Source organism: Neofelis nebulosa, chromosome 16 (assembly GCF_028018385.1).
Source record: "Neofelis nebulosa isolate mNeoNeb1 chromosome 16, mNeoNeb1.pri, whole genome shotgun sequence".
NCBI classification, from domain to species: Eukaryota; Metazoa; Chordata; class Mammalia; order Carnivora; family Felidae; genus Neofelis; species Neofelis nebulosa.
Genome location: NC_080797.1, coordinates 9,766,840 through 9,787,521, shown reverse-complemented (window position 1 = coordinate 9,787,521; position 20,682 = coordinate 9,766,840). Strand labels below are relative to the sequence as shown.

The following is a 20,682-nucleotide window of genomic DNA, read 5'->3' as shown; positions in this document are numbered from 1 at the left end:
CAGTGAACACGTTGAACTTTGTCTTTCTCGTCTCTCACATTAAATTCTTAGAAGGAAGAACTGGACCACTTGTCAGAATGCTTGGTACCCCCAGCACAGGACACAGGCATTTTAACTGGACTGAACACGTCCCAAGGTTCAGGTCGATGGGCAGGGCAACTTGTTGGGCTGTGAACTCTCTTCAGGAAAGGGATTTAGGTTAGAGTCCCTTTAATGGAATATTACTGAGGAATAAGAAGACAAACTTGGAATTCAAACCACCAAGGGCTAGAACTGAGAGGAGGGGGTAGGGTCTGCTTCTCTTAGTACCAAAATTTTAAAAACTCTTAGTGGGAATCTTCCTAAATCAGTAATATATGTGGTTCTTCTCGATGAGTCTCAGAGTCACCAGTAGGGATGACGTTAAATAAAGCCCTGGAGGCTGGCTTCTCAGGATTGCCGAATCAGGAGATTGTTACAGCTTCGTCTTGCCGTTTAGTATTTTTTCTTCTAGTATTTTTTTTTCTTTTAGTATTTTTACTTCTAGTTTGATGATTAGATTAATAAGTCATATCCTGTTCCCTACTTGGTAGATTTGTATTGTTTTCCAGAGAGCCAAACTGGTGCCGTCCTCCATACAATGGGAATGATATACGTGTCTGTTTTTTATATATATATATATATACACGTGTATATATATATATATATACACATACATATCAGTTTGTTAAAGGCTGAGGTCTTTCATTTTTGTGGAACGTGCTAGGAAACGTGAACTCTTAAGCATATATCCACAGTTTACCAGACTCCAAATTAATGTTAAATCCGTGTGGCTGTTTTTTAAAAAAATGGCTGTTTTTTCTCTTGTGTGTAGACCATCGTGCTGATGAGTGACCTGGCTACCACCCTGGATGCACAGGGCCGCTTTGATGAGGCCTGTGTTTATGTGCAAAAGGCATCAGATCTGGCGAGACAGATAGAACATCCTGAGCTACACATGCTGCTCAGTAATCTCGCTGCAATTCTGATGCACAGAGGTAGGGGGCAGTGGAAGCCCGCCGGGCCTGCCTGAGGGAAGGGGTCACTGGATTTCTGCAGCTGTGAGACGGTTATAGGGAGGGCGAGGGGCAGTCAGGAAGCTCCGGGATTCAAAGGCTGGCTGAATGTTCTAAAAAGGACGTGTGTTTGGTTGAAGTACCATTGGGTTCAGTTCACGTACCTTGTGTCGTCCTGCACTAGCCCGTCGAACACATGGAGCTAAAGAAAATTTCCATCAGCCACGTGCTCGGCTGATGGAGTCAGGGCCCCAGGGCACCGGAGGGCCCCGGCCCTCGCTGCCCTGGCGCTCTACAGCTAGGCCGGCTCACAGCCTCTCCGAGCGAGCCATCGGGTCACAGGGGCTGAAAGGAGGCAGGGCCAGCCTGTCACTTAATGAGCACACAGCAAGTTAGACCTGAACTGTCGCTAGTGCTTGCTCTCAGAATCTTTCAGAATCACTTTGAAAACCTACATTTCTCTTTACTCTCCCTTCTCTCTGGGTTATTTTAGAACGATATGCACAAGCAAAAGAGATCTACCAGGAAGCACTGAAGCAAGCAGAGCTGAAAAGAGATGAGGTTTCTATACAGCACATCAGGGAAGAGCTGGCTGAGCTGTCAAGAAAAAGTAGACCTTTCACTTAATTTTATGAAGCGCTAAATCCCTTTTTGTTGTAGGGAATTTTAAGTAACAGTGGTTATTCTAGTCTCAATGGCACCCAAATCAATGGCTTAAACCCTTTCTCCTTGATATTCACGTCTCGTCAGTTAGCTGTGGTAAAGGACAAGTCGTACGCACTGCCGCTTTTGTTCTTTAGAGGAAAGATGCCTTTCACCCCTGGCTGATGTTGACCTCTAAGGACAGATGTCAAGTGATGCTTTCTGTCGTAACGTATGGTGTGGTGCTGTCGTGCTGGTCTAAGTGTACCTGTAGATGGAGATGGGCCAGTTGGCCTTCGGGGTGGGTGTGGTGATTCAGCCAGGCATCTCTATCCTACGATTTTGATCCATTGATTTGCTATACCTTTTTTTATTTTACCAATATCTGGAAGAACAGAACTGTCTCATGGCAAAGGGGGATTATGGTGAGTTATTTTTCTTATGTATTTCATGAAGCTCAGTGTGGGACCTAATGCATAATGGAGCAAAAGCATTGTCGTGGTTTGTGCCAGCGCCCAGCATGAAGTTTTAAAGTAGGAAGTAGGCCCTTGAAATACACCCGTTTAATTATAAATCAAAGTAAACTGTATGTCTTCATATCTGGTTATATAGGACTATGAAAGAGGGGGGAAAAGGAAGGATATGAACACTTGTCAGTGCTGTTTGAGGACTCCGCTTCCTTTGCAGCCTAGGTCCCTGAACAGAGTCCTCTGCACGTGCCCAGGCTGCACCCCCAAACCTTCTGTCTCAGGGTCGGGCCTTAACAAGTGTAATATGTAAAATCTCCCCAGTAGTTCTCATATGTTCTGCTTATACAGTGGAAGGATCACTGATCTGGATCTTAGTCCAGGCTTCTCGAGTTTGGGTCTCAGTATCCTCATCTGTAAGTAGGAAACGAATGAGATTGTCTCATAGCCATGGGAGAATGTATTTTGTCCGATGACCCTAAATGAATAGACTACTACTGTGTTCAAAGAGCCTTATCACACTGCCTCATAGCGTATCAAGTATATACATACAAGATAGGCAGATGGAGGTTTTTACCTCAGAAGTGTTGCAAAGAGCCCCTGGCCTAGGGCAAAGGCAATTTTTGTAGGTGCCATGAAGGAGCACTGTTATTGTTGGTAAGCCTTTGGGGGGGGGGGGGGTGGGGGGGGTGAGTGGGAATGGTAAACAGATATTTTTGTTTCTGTGTACATATTATTGGAAGAATCCTTTCATAATAAACTAGAGACTCTACAACAACATTGTATGTATTCCGTAATCTTTGAGTTTCTCATAAAAAATAACTCACTAAAGAGTTAAGAAAAACAAAATACTAGGAATCCTGAGGTCCAGATCCTCCAGGATTAGACTAAGACGCAAATTTTCTATTTTGCAGATGTAAATTTCTTCCTGCTTTCTGTCTAAGCTCATCTCTTACCACCCAGCTAGCTCCTTTGAGTCTAATGAGAAACTAGAATGTAAATGAGATTGAGTTTCAGTGCGACCCAGTCTTAATTTGTTGGTTGGTGATTTTTGAGAAATTACCGTCAACTAGTGGACTACTCACCTACGTGGAGAATGTTTTTGCTTTTTCACAATTGCAGGGGTTGCTGAAAGTAAGGATTGTGACTCCAGGTTTTATTTAAGAATTTTTCAATCTCCACAGTGATTCCGCTCACGGTCCCGTCCCGGTGCTGGAAAAACTATAGGTGTCTTCAGAGAAGACAGTCTCTTCCTGTGGGTGTCTCCATGAGAGTTCATTTGCACAGTTGTAAAACAAGGTAGCAGGGCAGGAAGGGCGATCCCTTTGCCGACTGGTCTGAGTTCAAAAGTAAATTGTTAAAAAGAGCATAGTAGAAATTTTTGAACTGTCACCAGCGTTTTCAGGGCATAAATATTTAAAAACTGGAACCCGCACACCCAAGTTACTTCCCATGATAAACATGCGCTGGAGATCTGGCTGTCAGAATGCTGCTATGAACAGCATTGGGAAGACTTTAATTTAGATCCTGGGGTGCTAAAAAAAAAAAAAAAAAATCATGCAGAAGGATGCAGCTTTGGAACACTGAAATCTCAGCCTGCAAAGAGTGTCATGCCTTGGTTTCAGCCGACTTCAAGTCCTCTTGTCACTCTCGGGGCTGTCTGCCGTTTCAGTCCTGCCGAGATGGACGTCCTCCCTCCGAGACGGTTGGCTCCATAGGTAAGCCCGCGAGAGTTCTGTCCTCTCGTTGTTCTCAACTAAGAAACGGTCCTGGACTTTCTCTCCCGTTCTGAACTCCAGGTGGTGGCGGATGGCATAGGAAAACACATACGCACTGCGAGGAGGGGGCAAAGGGGGAGCGCCACTCACTCTCGGGTCCTCGAGGAGAGCTGCGCCAGTAACAAGCTAGGCTCTGAGCCGACTACTCTCAAAGACTGTGCTGACTTGGAATAGCTCAAGACCTTCAGGGTCATGGAAAAATAATCATGATCATCTCTTTTGGGTCAGCTGACACAGTAGATTATTAACGAAGTCTCAGACATTACGAGCAGCAGAAAACTGTCAATTAGAACATTTAGTTACGGTTTGTCACGCACGTGAAAATTTTATGTATATCGTCAAGTGGTGCCAGCTTTCCAAGTGGAAGGAATCTGATCACTAAACCTGCTCTCAAGTTTACTGTGAGGACTTCAGGTCTAAGACAAGAGTAGAATAGTAACAAGCGTGAAGGCCTTAACCATGTGGGCAAAGGACTGAGCCCGTGTCCTCATTATTAAAATCAAGATCAGACACCAATGCTGAGGGTGATGCGAGGATCTCGTTACAAAGGAGGCAGTCAGTGGTTCCCATACACCTGCTTTCTGTAGAGGCTTGCATACTTTTGTTAAAAAGTTGAGATCTACTTAGAAGTCCATGAAGTGCTCACGTGTATCATCCCGAGAGACCTCTGCCTCTCCCCTTTCTCATCTTCAGTGGCATCCTTCCAAAACAGTTAGCATCCACGTGCTGAAGGATGCTGCAGCACTATGAAGTCGTAAAACAAAATAAAATAATCTCACAGTTCAATAAGCAATTATTAAGGGTGAAACTGACCCCTTCATAATTATTCGCTCCTTGAGATTCGGTGAAAGATTCACCAGTAAACTCTTGCCCACGAGGAATCACAGGGAGAGTAAGAGTAAGCACTGGCACATGGGGAAAGGGAAGTGAGGCTTCGGGATACACAGCACAAGGCAAAGCTAAGAGTCAGATTCTGTACGGATCGTTACCTTCTAACTCAACCGATAATACAGGGCAACCCACTCCTCTGAAACCTGAGACATCAAGAGCCTTGAATCACACATGATCTATGTGGCTATGGACAGGGTAGTCCAATTTATTTCGAAACAAAAGCTCTGTTGGGCTGCATCAAATGCAGGAGAAAAAGAATATTTAGGGCCACGGTTAAGTTACCAGTGTGCATAACAGTGAGGTATGCCTCAAATAAGCCTTTTGTTTTTAAACTTTAAAAACTGAACTATAACATACCCATGCAGTAATATTTTTCAGTGCCACTAAAAAAAAAAAAAAAAAAAAAAAAAAATTAAAGCCTGCACTGGAAATTGACAGTATGGCAGAATTTTGTTTCTCCTACCTTTGACCCAAAAACGTAATGTACAGATTTTATATAGGGTCTGTGTTAAAAATCTAAACATTTCCACAAGATTTTAAACATCGCTGGAAATCTGAATTTAGAGGAAACAAAATTAGATAAAAGTACAATGCCCGTGACAGCCAACATTATGTAACTGGGCTGTATGAGGTTGTTGAGAAGGCAAGGGTTAAAAAGATAGGTGCGATGTTTTTTTGTTTTAAAATTACCCCCCAAGTTGATGCGCTGATTTGAACATAAGTACACCAGATACTACAGCAAGGGGAAACACTGCAAAAAAGGTAATCTATTTACAGAAGAGTGATTTAAAGACATTATGGTTTTCTTTACAAACAGATGTAAGAACAAGAATTGTCACTTTTTAAAAACTCTACATTTCAACCCTCCACTATTATTATAATCCACCGAACTGCCTATGTCCGAGGCAGTCCCCCCGTCCCTCCCCCCCCCCCCCCCATTTGACTCTCCAAATAAATTCCCATCATTTCTTCATCATCTGCGGTCCAGGCTCTCTTAAAAAGTCTCTGGGCACAAGTCCTAGGACGAAAGGCTTTTGACCTGCCATTAAAAATGAAACCGCCAAAAACGAGAGCTCCCTGTCCCACACCCTGGCCCCACCGAGACCCCTTCTGGGCGTGGTTCAGTCATCGCTATCCGACAGCGTCTCGTACTGTGCAGAGAGCAGCGGGGCAGGCTCTCGCTCCCAGATCCTGCTCTGCTGGTGAGGAGCCGCTTGGTTCACGGAGGACGGGGCACACGCGATCGGGGTCGGTGGCGTACTGCTGAGCATCCGCATAGTCAGAGGGTTGTAAGGAAACTGAGTCGAGCCTGACAAAAGAAAAACTGTTTTCACTGTCATGAGCACAGCTGCTGTTCCCTACAGCTTCCACGGGGTGGAGGGAGACACGATTATTCTATTGAAATGGTCTTGTGACACCGGGAGCAGAATGAAACACAGAAGGGCCAGGGTTTCACCATGTAGACTGTAGCCTATGGTAAGGCACCAATCCGGTGAGAATCTAGAAGGGACGGAGGACACGAGTAAGTGCAAGCTTAGGGTTGCTAAGTCCGGAAGTGGAAGCTCAGGGCTGAACTTTCAGTGAGTTCTAGAACCAGGTGTTTCCATGGAGAATCCAAGTAAAACTGCATATTAAGCTCGAAGAGTCTGGTTACACCAAGAACTCCTGGACTCTTAATGATAAATGCGGCAGTACGTGCTCAGAGGACGAGGGGACAAGGAATTGCAGCAGGTCACAGGGCAGCAGGATGCAGGTCAGCTGCTGGGTCTCTGGGCAGATTTAAAAGGTACAAGATCTGGAAGAGGGTATGTGCACCTAACGACAGCACTGCTACCTCCTGCCACTTTCTACATTGGTCTCACCTGTCCCCAGAAAGCCTCTTACAGCTTAAGAAACTCTAAAGACAGAAAACATAGCCATTTTATCAAGGGATTTCACAAATTAAATTCCTTCCCTAAGAGAGGAAACAATTACTGGTTTAGAAGTTGTCAAACTAGAGCACAATCACTTCACATGTGATGTGAGTTTTATGAAGCAAAGGCCTTCAGTCATGCTGACGATATCCATAGGAAATTTATATGTAAGTAAGGGGGAGAGCACATTTCAGACATTTTCCACTGACGTACATGTATTTAACTCCTAAAAGATGGCTCACGATTCTCTGAGACCCTTAAATCTACACCAGGTAATCCCAGTTTTATTTAAACAACAAAAAAGCAAAGCCTGTTCCCTTTCAAGACAACCAGTATTGTGGTTATTAGATTCGAGAAGAAAGCTTACGAGCAAGCAAGCACAAAAAGGAAAACATTCATAAATACCCTAGAACACGGTTTTTCATCAGTTTGTATAAATATAAGTGAGCCTGCAATAGAGATGGCTTTTTACACTATCTCCATTTCTTATTTTGATTTCTTAATATTTCCCTAAGAACCTTCTCTAAGAATGTCTATAGAGAGGCTAAGGGTGAAGCCTGGGAGCGGCCCTTCGCTCTCAGGTGTGGTTCCTGGAAGAACTGAAATCACAGACTTCGTGGCTTTGCAAATAGCAGGTGCTGGCTCCCAGCACAATACAGAAGTGGGGGGAACGGAGATGTTTTCATAGCTCTTCCTTTGTTCATGGTAATCAGACCTTACGTTCTGTAAATTTTTAAGATTCCATGCATTCAGTGTCTGTTTTGGAAAGTGGAATCCTACTGATACAATAATGGAAACTGAGGTTTCCAAAGTTTGATTTTAGAAGTACTAGCCAAGGCTTTGATAAAAAAGGACTTTACGACTCCTTTTCTAGCAGTAAGTTCCTCACCTGTTGAGGAGGGCCTGTCTTCCCAGGCCCACCCTGGTGTCTGCCTGTGGTAATCCCCTTCTGAATGTACAGAGGAGACGGAAGAGGGCCTTTCAGTTCCTAAGAAGCCTTGCCCAGGGATGGGAGATTTAGATTTCCTGCTGTTTGACTTGCTGATCAGCTTTGGTTTGCAAACTCCTCCTAAAAGTGAAATAAATTAACTCTTGACATATAGTAATTATGTTCTCAACTTAAAAACCTACCCAAGTGCTGATGGGTTATATGCCGCTGAGAGAAAGCGGGAGGATGGCAGGCGGTGCGAAGAACCCAGATCCTAGGACCCAGTGAAGTTTCAAAGTTAGTATTTAAAAGCCAGAATTTACTTGTCGCAACTAAAGCAAAAGGGGTATGTCCTCATGCCATCAACTTGAAAACCACGTAACCAAGGAAATTAAATTTCTGAGAGGAACATCATTTCTTTCCGGGTCTTGGAGCACAGAAACTAAGGAAATTAAAGCAGGTTGACGAAAATCTTAAATCGTAACTACCTCCTTGCCTGCCAGTTTAAAGAGAAGCAGAGGAATCCGTACACCACCCCAAGGAAATTTTATGCCCAAAAGCGTGGAACAGAAGCCCCTTCGTGGCCATGCTCCTGGTCCCCAGCAGAAGCTCAGCAAGTCTTGGCGGCCTGTTGTTCCAGGCTCCAGTCTACAGAAGTTCACAGGAGTGGGACGCCCCTGACAGGGCTCTAGAACAAAGCATGGAAATGATGTCTGAAGAGAACAGAGCCCAGGTGAGCAGCAGACGTGTTCCTCTGCCTCGCAGAACCTGAGACCTCACCCTGCCCCGAGTCCCACGGCGCCCAGGAAAAAGTGGGTAGAAGGCAACTTCAACCCCTTCGACTATCTGCACAGAAAAGAAGTGCAAGTCCTTGATGGTCAGGAAGAGAACCGAATGGGACGAGGGGAAAAGATGCTTCTGGAAGAGAAACTTCAAAATACACAAAGCCAGTTTGGGCTCCTTTGGTAAAGAACAGATCATCATCAAAAAGGAGAGGTGAAAAGCTTAGGAAACAAAATACAGCAAGGATCAGGACACGACAAAAAGGGCGTTAGCACAAAAGGAAAATGTGAGCTAGAGTAAAAGCAACAGATGAAGATGACTGAAATAATTAGATTAAGATGACTAAAATAACTAGAAGGTAACAGATCTGGAGGACAAAGACTAGCTGGCAAAAATGTAATTGTGTTTTTTGAGATGGATAAGCCCAACGAAAGAGGCAAAACAGAACATTTCCAGGAGTGTAGAAATCCACCTGCAGGTGCAAACAGCCTCCCTGTGGTCAGGAAAGTCTCACACAGCACGAACGCCAACATACTAACTAATTAACTTATTCAAATTGAGGCAAAGAGGCTTCAGGCAGATAAACTGTCACCTGCCAAAAAAGGGGACATCTGGCCGCCTTCTTACACAACCACTGATGCCAGGTGGGGGAAATGTAATAGTGTCTATGGAATGTTTTGAGAAAGGTGCCACACTGTCCTTTCAAGTATCAAGGCAGCAAGAAGACATTCTTGAGCGGGAACAGTCTCGGAGGACAGCAGCCTCTGAGAGAAAAGGGAGTGTGAAAACAGTACCAAAAAGAACGGTCTCAACAGAAGGGGTACATGACCAGGATTGCTTGAAGTGGGTGACCGTCACCAATGTTACCACCTTCAAATACACGCACAGGTAAATCAATACAAATCAGGAGGTAAGAGCAGAAAGGGGAAGACTGCTCATCCTTCAGAGCAGGAAGTGAATCCACGTTGCCATAAAATACACGTGGGTGTAAATAAATAAGAACCTCTGATCTCTTTGATCTTCTTCACCTTAGTGAGATCTTTTGCTTGAGGGTAACAGGAAAAAACCCTAAACTAAACCTGAAATACCGCTGACCTGCCGGTAAATTTTTAAGCATAAGAGATCCTAGTTCTCAAAGATTAAGAAAAAGGGGTTTCAAAGCTTAGAATCACAGTTTTTTGTGTGCTTGCTTTTACCAGGACGTATGAATGACTGGTTCTGATGTCTATCTGGCCTTTTATGTGTCCATACAGAGATACTTCTAAAATGATGCTTATCAGACAAGAACACTAGCTTTCTGGATGATGTGATCTGAAGGGTTTTTTTTTTTTTTCCCTTCTTCTATGGCTTAAAATTCTTTTATGCTGAGCCTGTTCTCTTTATTACAATAGTAAGTCCCTTTTATTCAAAAGCAGAAAGGAACCTGCACTTGTATTACAGTTAAAATATGTCAATCCAGATAAGGACTAGATGCAAAGAAAAAAACCCAACACTCAAAGGTGACTTCTGCATAAAAATCTCCGTCCTTTTAAAATTTGTTCGTGTTACTAAAATGTCTGAGCAGGTTAAAAAAAAAAAAACACAACTAAGTAAAACCGTTAAGAGGGGACTCTGGGAACACACAAAATGAAACGTCTTGGTGACGCATTACAACTTGGAAGTAGATTGGCGTTTTCTTGAGAAAGGCAGCAGAAGGGCACAAGAGTGAACACACTTTACCTGAATGAGGTGACGGGTCCCCTTCCTCTCTGCGGGTCTCCCCACTGGGCACAACGGAGGTGCTGGCGCCACCGGGCACCACGCCGACAGGTTGGGACATGACGACTCCGTGCTCCTCGACTTTGTCGTCAAAGCTTCCCATGAGCGCCTTCCTGATGATGTCTTCCAAACCGAGGTTACTGGCAGGATCAGCGAAAGAATGACCTCTAGAGCTAACTGAGCCTGAAAGAGACCAGCACGCCATTTCTGCTTATTTCCGAACAGCAGACGAAGAGACAGAGACCAGCAGACTCCAAAAGGCCTTTGGGCCCACGGGACACACAGCCCCGGGCCAGCTGCCCGCAACACCCCGAGAGCCCACACAGGGGCGCCCAAATCCCCCAGTAGTAACTCCAGCAAATGGAGTTTTCCTTTGCCAAATGAATGGGTCCAGCCACTTTTCTTAAAGTTCCTCGTTTTTTTCTCTTTTCAGCTCCCTCGTTTCTACACTGTTCTTTAGTGCTTTTGATTCTCTTTGTTCCGTTACCTCTCCAGCAAGTGTTTAGTGAAGCTCGGCTCCCTTTTTACTGCCGCTGTCTCCTCCCCGACTACATTTATGCACACTGGAGCAGTGCCCCTGCTGGGCAGTCGGTACTCGTTGGGTATCGGTGGACACATTTTGATTCTTACCTGAGGTAGTGACTGCTGGCAGATTAAAGATCTCAGTTCCTGGTTGAGCAGCTGCTGTATTTAAACAAACATTTGAGTTAACTGAGATGGGATGATCACGTACACTGAAGGAGATAAAGTCTCAAACCCTACAGTGAAATTAACCTTTTTATTTCCCATGATCCCAACCTTATTTTTCACCAGTTAAGATAAAGAAGTAGTTATTTTAAAAAAATCAAGCAACAAAAAATTGGATGTGGAAAAATCTGAACAGGAGCCATGTGCCCACAGGAGGAAGAGAGCGCTCGCACTGCCGGAGAAACACCAATAGGAAAAGGGTCCAGTTTGCCAGAGAAGAGACGCCTCTGGGATGAGCCCCGGGAATGCCAGCCAGTCCGAGGCAGTCTGGCCTCAGACCCCTCCACGAACAGCATGAAAACGTGGGCTTCCCTATGCTTCACCGGGAGCGACTCCCGCAGGCGCAGGAGCAGCCCGTGATTTGTCATTTGTGCAGTATGAACAACAGGTGGGACAGCCTGGGAACTACCTATAAAGCGCCGAGACAGAGGTAGAAGGAATCTGGGAACGTGAATGGTGTTCTCACCACAACTTCCAACTTGCTGCTGAGAACTCGAAAGAGAAAGAATAGGGAAGCAGGGTGTGGGGTGTGCCCCAGAGCAGAACGCAGAGCTCTGGGGGAGTCCGCAGCAGGATGGGCTCTTCCCCGGAGAGGAGGCCGCCCTCCGAAGCCGGGCTGCATGTGCCTGGAAACTAAAAACTTACTTCATCGGGGCAACTTTAAATTGGCAACATGAAGGAGGACAAAAATCTCCAGGAAGAACTATATAAAACCATGACCGTCTCCCCACTCATGGGTCAGGAAAACTTGCAGTAAATAAACTGAACCTGAAACAGTGGAGTGACGAATACACAAAAGTTTCTGGAATAGAATTCATTCATTCGACAAATATTTATTAAGCATTTGGTGGAAACATCATAAAATCACCTTCTTACTGATCAGAATGGTCAGATAAAGACGATTTCGTATTTTTCAACCGGTGAGAACACTACGATCCTGTGTGTATTTTCCCTCTGGAGCTTACAGTTTAGCGTGGTACTTTGTGAGGCCGTCAGAACGGAACCACCCCCGTGCCTCAGTAAAAGTGCCAACTTCCTCGAGTCCCAAGGCCTGTGGCTCACATGCTTAACGAGCACTCCAGGCACAGGGATCGATACTCAAGTGTGAGGACCCCTGGCTTAAAACAGATGGGCACACGTGTGTGAAAGAACGTGATAACCACTCAGAAACGGGCAGGGAAGACCGACAAGGGACAGCTGTTTAGGAGGCAGACTCGACAGGAAGAGGTGCAGAGGGAGGGCTGCCCAGAAAGAAGCTAGTGGAGGAAGTGTGGCAGGGAAGGAGGGGGTGACGTGCTTCTCCGTGTGCAGAGGTAGAACGTTAATTCCTGTTTAGACACTTAAGAAGCCAAATTCACAAGAAGACAGAGGTCCTCAAAGGTATGCAAGTGCAACTTCACGGGAAAAGCCGAACCCCACTTCAGACACAAATCTGGGAGTTTTCAGCACACAGCTTACACCCCTGGAGCGGGTGAGAGGATTCAGAGGTTCTAGTGCGTGAGGACGGCACTGGGAAAACAGCATTCAAGGGTCAGGCAGAGCAAGACTGAGCTGCTAAGAAGACATAAAAAATGTCCAGAGTAGAAGAGAAAAAAACAGGAGAACATAGTATCTGAAAGCCAAGAGAAGAGAATATTTCGAGAAGGGGAAAATGGCTTGCGGAAGATCAAATAAAGTAAGTTTAAAGCATTACGGTTTTTGAAGAACAAAATCACTGATGTCCTCGGTGGGAACGCTGAATTAATCGAGAGACTCCAAGGTGAAACAAAGTGGTCTCGGTTGCTGATGGCTTTGATGTCTTGGTTCTACTTCCTGGGGAAGACGGAATGTGCCCTGGGGACCCATCAGCCCACTGCTTCCTTAATACAGTTCCTCAACTGTCCCTTCCCACAATCGAAAAGAGTTCCTGCGATCAAAAAATTCCCCAAGCAATTTTGTTTGTACTTGCATTAAGACATTCACGCATTTTATCCTCTGTTAAAGTTAGGGACTTGTTTCATTTTACATTTTCAGAGTAGAGACCATCTGTCATTGTAAAAGCGCCCAACACAGCACCCTGCTCAATAATTAATTGTTGAATGAATGAATGAGAGAGCTACTGCCTGAGGACAAAAGAAAATAGAAGACAACACTGTGGCTTGACATCTGTCAAACAATTTTTTTCCCACTAAAATGAGGCGAGACCAAGACTAGAGAGGTTGAGCGAAAACCCCTCAAAGACGGAACAATTCTAAACTGGCTGTTCTAGAATCGGCAGGTCTCCACGCTCTGATTCTTCTCTGCCTTCTGAGAGAATGTGAAGATGAGAGCACCACATTTTTGTTGGTGACATTTGATGCTCTGTAAGTAACAGATGAAACCCGTGATGAGACAGAAAAATGTCATAATTTTTTTTAAAGAAGAAAGGATATCTGTAAGCCTGATAGCAATGCTGGCCAATATTCTAAAATATTTATCTTCCAAAGAGAGAGTTCACAACAATAACTGACACTGGGCTCACCCTTTTTTTCTCTCGGATGTTCAACCTTTATTAATCATAAAGTGTCAGATCCAAACACACATCCACCTGGCAGTTTGTAGTTCACAGCCCACAATTTCCTTTCTTTTGACAGGGTCGGGAGACTAGTAGATCGCAGATCACAGAAATAAAGCAGATTGCGGAAAACCCAGATCCAACAAATCTCGCCGCATCACTGGAGGTACTTGAGGAAAAGATGGAGAAGTACGACTTTCAACCCAAAGGGAAGGTCTGGATGCCACAGAGCTTTATCCTACTGAGTATCTACCAGTGACGTGGGTGACGATGCTGTGAGTACAGAACTGTTACAAGCCAGCGAGCGCACCGCCAGAGACGTGGGGTTGGCACGCCAGAGTGGGGCCACCGCCCCATGACTCACCAGTTAGGCAGTCTGCACGGGTTCTTAAACCTCCCTAGGTTTCCTCATCTGCACAATGGAGACGATTACACCGTGGAGGGTGTAGGGCCGCTGTGAGGATTAAATGCCTTGTACATGCTTCCAAGTGCCCAGGGCTATAACGACATAACTGTCTGCCTGCCATTACTGTTATTCTGTCTTCACACGGTGGACTGATCGCATCTACAGATGAATGCTGAATGACTGAACAGAGATCCAGGAAGACACTGCTGGGGTAGGAAAAGTAACTGAGTGGCACAACACGGACTTGGAGCCAGTGACTCCAAAAGTACAGCAAAGGAAAGGTACGGACCCAGAGCAGCGCATCAAGATACCCTGATATTTATGCTCGTATTAAGGGCACTAAATCCTAACTGCGTGCTCGTTGCCCAACACCCTAATACAATCTACACTCCTGAACAGTGATGCCTCTGGGGCAGAGCACACTTCTCAGAACTTACTGAGAGGCTAAGCTAAATAAAGTGGTTTTCTGCAGAGGGACACTCAGAACCAGCAGCGTGAACAGCTGATGACGCAGGATGTTTACAGAGAGAAGACTTGAAGGACACGCTTTGTCTTCAAATGGCTGCGGAGTGGTCATGCAGACTCGGCCCAAACGGATAAAACTAAGACCGATGGGTAAAAAAAAACTACACGAAGAGCTAATCCGGCCCCACATTTGTTCAAAGAAAAGACAGACAGCTTCAGAAAGCAGCAAGTTCTTGCTCTCTAGCAGGCAATCTTCATGTACTGGCAGACATTTGAGAAGAAACTTTAAGATCAAATGTGGTTGGACAGACGCCTACAAGAGCCTTCAAACTCAAGGATCGCATGAGAGGCAACACCAGAGATACAATTATTATTAACGCAGGTTTTATTTTGGGATTCATGAAAGAAATCCCACTTACCCATATCAGAGTCACCTCCACCAGAGGAGTTCAACTTACGAAAAATCTCCTGCTTCTTTGATTTAACCATGGGTGACGTGTTTTCGAGCTTGGTGAAGAAGGAAGGCAAGTAGCTTATACTCCCTGGCGAGCGGGAATCATTCCTGTGGGGAACACAGTTATGCCTATTATGTCTGTTTCATCATGTGCTAACCTTGGGGGTGTACCCACTTCCCCATTTCGTGTCTGTGAATAACCCTACGTCATATATGGGGACACAAATACTTCAGCATGCTCATAAAGTTAGGACTGCAATGGAGATAATCTAGGATCGAGATTCTTAACGAAGACTGAATAAGCAACAAACGATGTTAACAGGAAAGTGAGAAACAGCTTACCATGATGCCGTCTGCTTAACGGCACAGACACTGGTACTATTTATAGCTGCCACATACACCAGGAACTATTCACTATTCTACTAGCAGAACTGCTATGAAGTAGAAGAAATTAAAACTAATAGCACGACTTGCCTATAAAACAGCAAGAGCTCATACCTAAGCAATCAAAACCTGGGGCCTTCAACAGAAGAGCCACAATGTAGAAATAAAACTGCCTCTGTTAAAATCATTTCACGCCTCCCACCAGATGAGCTGAGTCTCATGTAAAGGGTTTCGCAATCATCTGCAGCTTCCTATACTAACACATCTTAAAGAACCAAATTTCCTTTAACCACGATGATCTAGCTAGAGCTGGAGATGACAGCAAAGAACAAACGGAAGGCTGCTGATCACCTAATCTGGTCGGGTGGATTCATTCATCATTCAAACATAAGAATACCTGCCATATGCCAAAGAGAGACAGATATGTGATAGAAAATGGGCAGGATGTGGCCCCTGTCCTCAAAAAAGTCACAAACTGAAGGGAAAGCGTAAATATACAATTAAATTGAACGTCAGCCCCTTTCTAAAAACAGATTCTCCTCATTTCGTTGAAAGGTACCAACATCTATTTGCTTGCCCATGAATATAAACCATAAATAACTTAGAACACATTGTTTAAGAAATGCACTAGCAGTTTGGAGTGAGACCTTGGTTTAGAGCTGGACCCTCCCTCTATCTGACCATGGGCACCTCCTAGATTCACCTCCAGGAGCATCACGGGAGTGGGTTCTACACCAAGGAAACAGCATACGTAGGGACTGAAAGGAATTCAGGGGAGCGTAAGCAGCTTGACACGGACACAAGAGTGTGGTGTGAGGGGGAAGCGGCAGGAAACCAGACGAGCAGCATGAACCTGCTCATGAAGGAACTCAGGTGCTGGCCTACTGGCTTAGAGCTTGATTCCATGAGTTTTAGACAAATCACTCTGGTGGAAGTGGACCAGGCAGGGGCCAAACCAAAGGTGTCTAATCCAAACGGAAATAAAACCCAAGTAATTCACAGGGGCTGGGTTGGGGTCAGAAATAGGGAAGAAAAAGTCCGTAAAGCAGTTCAGCAAAGGTGCTCGTTAGGACTTCCCTTCCACGTGGAGTCCACAAGGCCTGGTACACGATAAACACTCAAGCACTTCGGCTTCGATCGACAGCCGAACAGCTGACCACGTGGACAGAAAAGGCTTTTTTAAAAAAGATCTAGAAAGGCTTGATTTCAAGAATAGTGAACACTTTTTTTCTGTAACCTATTTAAATGTGACTTTTGCACTAAAATCCACTGGCATTAGATCACCAGGGAAAGAGACTTCGTGGTCCTTGGAGAGTCCTATCCTGACCTGTAACCCGGAGGAGAGAAAAGGCACAGGACACACGCACGCTCTGACACGGGAGCCGCCAGCCGGGACACGCTCCTGCTCCTCACCTCTGCTCTGCAGGCTCCGCCCCTCTCTGAGACAGGAGCAGTACACTGTCCTGTTTCTCATGCACGACTGGAACCTGGGGTGGGGAGATGGGCTCGTAGGACTCAGAAGAGACGTGACTCCTCTCTGGGGATTTTCCAGGCCTGGTATTGTAACATATAAAATATTAGATTGTGCTCCTGGGGCCCGCCTACAAATCACCCTAGACGGTTTGAAACCGGTTCACTCATTACGTCATTCAGGAGAAAGGAATAAAAGTTGCTAGCTTCTATCAGAAAAAAAGTTGCCTCAGATCTTCACTACATACCGGGTTATCAAAAAGTCTGTTGGCGCTGCTTTATCCGTGCACGTGCACTGGTGGCACATGACAACCCGGGACAGGCAGCGACCGATGCTCCGAGGGAGGTCAAGGTCATCGTGTGCTTCAGTATCACAACCCACCATCCTGCCCTTGTTACTCCGGTGAGCCCTCCAGGCTTTGACCTCTCTCTCTGAGTCAGTCAACACTGAACAGGTCTTTCCCCGTGAAGTTAAAAGAGAAAGGACCAGAGAACTAAACTGAACCCTGAGCACCCCATCAGGTGAGTCAAGACAGGCTCTAGCTGCCCCCTGCTAGGGCTGCGCGATTCTCTGCGGTTTCATGTTCTTCCTCCGGATACCACGTTGGTAAAGATCACGTGACATAAACATACTGTTTAGACCAAAACAAGGCTTTGGCTTAGTGACTGTACATATTAAGAGCTGTGACCTTTAAGTGTGATTAGTATATACGTACACGACCTGTCCTTTCCTTTCCCAATCAACCCCATCCAAACAGGTGGCCATTTTTTACCATTTTTCTTTTGGTTCCTTGGTGGTTACCTCTAAACTAAATAATCTTACACTTTTCTTGATTTATCAAACTTGAAACTATCACCTCCCTTCCATGGAAGATGAAGAACCTGACTTTTGAATATACATTAGAAAGATACAGTACCAACTGCTCGGGCAGTGAACATTTTAAGAACAGACAGGAAAAACCCTCATTTGTACTTCCCAAGGAGTGAGAGTGAATAAACTTTAGGTGTACGAAATTAATCCCCTACCTTGTAGATCTATTCAAGTTGCTTTACTCTTCAGAAACGTACATACAATTTGAAATAAAAACCATACTGGGGCGGCTGGGTGGCTCAGTCCGTTAAGCTTCTGACTCTTGATTTTGGCTCAGGTCCTGATCTCCCAGTTTATGAGACTGAGCAACGCATCAGACTCTGCTGACAGCTTGGAGCCTGCTTGGGATTCTCTCTCTGCCCCTCCCACAATTGCACGCCTGCCTCTCTCTCTCTCTCTCTCTCTCTCAATATAAATAAACTTGAAAGAAAATCAAAACATACCTTCCCCTGGATTTGTCCACAAGATTTTCTGGAGAGACCCTTGGACCTGGTCTTTGATGGTGGACAGACTGAGACTGGGATTCTGGGCTGTAACGATTTGATGTTTTAGTCCTCACAGGTGTGGACACCAAAGCAGATGGTGAATTTTGGAATGTAGAAGTGGGAGGCTGCTGGGGAGGCTGTGAGGAAACTTGATTTCTAGCAAAATCTTGTGTGATGATTTGCTGTGAATGAGGAGAGAAGGAATTGGTTAAACCCACGGAGTACTTGCCCAAAAATGTAGCATTAAAAAACCTGGACATCTCTTCTGTGACTCTCTGTGAAATGTGCCTCCCGCACGATCAAAAACAGAAAAATTAACAGAACTTACACAGATGTGATCAGCGAGTGTGATCAGTCGGTGGGTCCTGGGCACTTGCCCCACCCCGTCGGCCTGTGAAGAGGGGGGCAGCTGCTGCTGTGGAGACAGGGATTCCTGCTGGGGTCGGTAGTGATGTAATGGTCCTTCGTATGGTCTGCTGGCTTCACCTAGTGGAGGGCAGACAGGTAGATGTCCTACTCAGGGAACAACCCTGCCTGTCACTCACTATCAGATTAAACATAACTCAGGGACACATGGGAGGGACACGGTGCTATCGCTAAACAGAATTCACGATCTTAATTTTGGAGGAAAAAATGCTTATCAGGACTAGTACAAACCGTGAGAGCATGAGCGGACAAAATATCAAGCTATCTTCTGTATCGTTAAATATGAACAAAAGAGAACTCGATAAAAGCTTCAAAATAATTTTCCACTGGTGCAGTCTTAAAGGGTTCTACAGCCATAAAGACTACTCTAAAACGAAAACAACAAAACCAGTTATTCCTGCACACGGTCTGGGCAGATGATCGGAAGCAAATGACACCTGCAGATGTGCAAACAGGTAAACCGGTGGCTAAAAAGTACCTACTTTCTGCTTGGTTTGCCTTCACCACCTCCGGCTGATAGGCCTGTAGCTTCTCCTGGGGTGGCGCTGGCGAGCTGGCAGGGCTGATCACCTCAATAGCATCGCCAGGCGCTTCATACCGATGAGAAGATACTTTAAAAAAAGGAAAGAATCTTACTTTAAAACTAATCCGACGAGAAGTTTCAGAAGTCCAAATTCTTCAAACCTACTCGCATATTTTTGGTTTTTATTCTCAGAAACGTTCAGTGGCACCCAGGTTAGTGATAACAACCAACAAGCTCAATGCATTGGTTTCAAAGATCTGCAAGTGCTCCCTCAGTGTCCCTGGTCTCTGTGGGACACAGGGTTCCTGAAACCGTGTGGCCTCTGAGACCTTCGGGCAGGGAGGCAGAGGATAGATGTGTGACGTTCTCCTGGGAGCAGAAGAACCCCAGGAAGGACCTTTCTCAGAGGGGAGATCCCAACGGTTCACTGCTTCTGAGAACTACAGTTCTGTGGGACAACGAGCTCTCAGAAGAACTTTCAGGCTACACAGTGGCTTCGTTAACAGGATGCTTTTAAAGCTACAGATTAAGTAACATTATATAATGATTTTCTCAAATCACTGGAGTACTGCGGACAAAAAGTATTACTCCAAATAACTTCTTGGCACTGTTACACGTGAAAACACATAGAAATGGCAGGGAATGTCTGAAAAGTAGCAAATGCACTCTCCTGGCAGAAAGGACGCCCACGTCAGAGAAGGCCCCCTCTGGGTAGCCATTCCCAGAAAAACAGGGTCAGTGCAGTGAGGGTCCAGGCAGCCGTTCCCAGTCTCGCCATGGCCTCAGAAGGACGGGAGAGGCACGTGTAACCTTCTGTTGCGGAACCTTCTGACTTTAGAGTGCTCTTTGCATCTATGGGCTGTAGCAAAGAATCCGAGAACACTGGCAGAGGCCCAAAGGGTCTGTGACTGCCGGGATCAGCCAGTGTGATCAGTCAGTGGGTCCTGGACACAGGTGTAGAAGTTCGGAATGAACTCTGTTACCAAGCTCCCACCTACGATCCTCCAGGACTCAACTGAACGGCCCTTTCGTCCTCCCCCTTCACCGGGCCATGCGGATTGCGACTGGCTAGGTTCTAGTACACTCGGGAGAACAGGAACCTGACAACTGGGATGGAAATGAGCTTTTGGGAACTAAAATAAATCACTATATTCGAAGTCATTTATACTATTTGCAACTTCTGGAGCCCCTGGCATTCATCACTGTTTACACACCCGGCATCCTGAATCTGCTCACCACGTCCAATATACAGTCGATAGACTAAGGCTACACTGTGCACACACCCCTCTGGAAGCCGCCAGGTGAAGATGAAGGCACAGTGCTTCACCTGCGGGGGGAAGGACGCCCTGAAGAGAAAAAGTGAAAAGCATACAGGGCACCTGTAAATAGCCTGTCGGCTTCATGCCAGCCATTTACCCAGGGATAACCCAGTCAGAAAAGAAGACAGGTTTTCTATCTTCAGACCTTCTGAAGGCCAGACTCCTCGAGCAAGGTCTGCTCTGTCATGCCACCTGAGAAGAGGGGCTATCCAGCGACTAGCGAACCATGTGCCACCGCCTTCAGTAAGCCACAGGCTGGATCCCGGTCCTGGAACCACAGATCTTCCCCAGGGAGCAAGTTTCTGCACGTGTAATACCGATTTTGCAGATCTTCATAATCCCAGGCCAACAGAAGCTTCCTGTCTATACAACAGACTATCCAGCTGCCCCGTTCTCCCCAAAAAC

At 45.6% G+C, this 20,682-nt stretch overlaps 2 protein-coding genes across 18 annotated transcripts in view; one reads left to right on the top strand and one right to left on the bottom strand.

Annotated features, from left to right (window-relative positions):
* Positions 1–20,682, top strand: part of TTC19 (tetratricopeptide repeat domain 19) — a 53,020-nt gene that overhangs the window by 27,494 nt on the left and 4,844 nt on the right. The window contains exons 9-10 of one of the 4 annotated variants that reach the window (XM_058704711.1): positions 3,769–3,861; positions 17,802–18,092. The exons of 1 other annotated variant lie outside the window; for it this stretch is intronic. In XM_058704711.1, the coding sequence (XP_058560694.1) occupies positions 3,769–3,861 (93 nt within the window). In that variant the 3' untranslated portion in view covers positions 17,802–18,092. Of the gene's footprint in view, positions 1–853; positions 1,017–1,527; positions 2,924–3,768; positions 3,862–13,553; positions 16,877–17,801; positions 18,093–20,682 lie in introns of those variants that run through there. 2 more of the 4 variants (XM_058704708.1, XM_058704709.1) reach the window with 2 other exon arrangements.
* Positions 5,772–20,682, bottom strand: part of NCOR1 (nuclear receptor corepressor 1) — a 161,111-nt gene continuing 146,200 nt past the window's right edge. For 12 of the 14 annotated variants that reach the window (XM_058704695.1, XM_058704701.1, XM_058704693.1 and 9 more), the window contains 9 exons: positions 18,918–19,046; positions 18,338–18,495; positions 17,968–18,191; positions 16,597–16,737; positions 14,765–14,907; positions 10,825–10,878; positions 10,156–10,377; positions 7,615–7,794; positions 5,772–6,121 (listed from right to left, as the gene is read on the bottom strand). In XM_058704695.1, the coding sequence (XP_058560678.1) occupies positions 5,934–6,121; positions 7,615–7,794; positions 10,156–10,377; positions 10,825–10,878; positions 14,765–14,907; positions 16,597–16,737; positions 17,968–18,191; positions 18,338–18,495; positions 18,918–19,046 (1,439 nt within the window). In that variant the 3' untranslated portion in view covers positions 5,772–5,933. The remainder of the gene's footprint in view (positions 6,122–7,614; positions 7,795–10,155; positions 10,378–10,824; positions 10,879–14,764; positions 14,908–16,596; positions 16,738–17,967; positions 18,192–18,337; positions 18,496–18,917; positions 19,047–20,682) is intronic. The other 2 variants (XM_058704698.1, XM_058704703.1) reach the window with 2 other exon arrangements.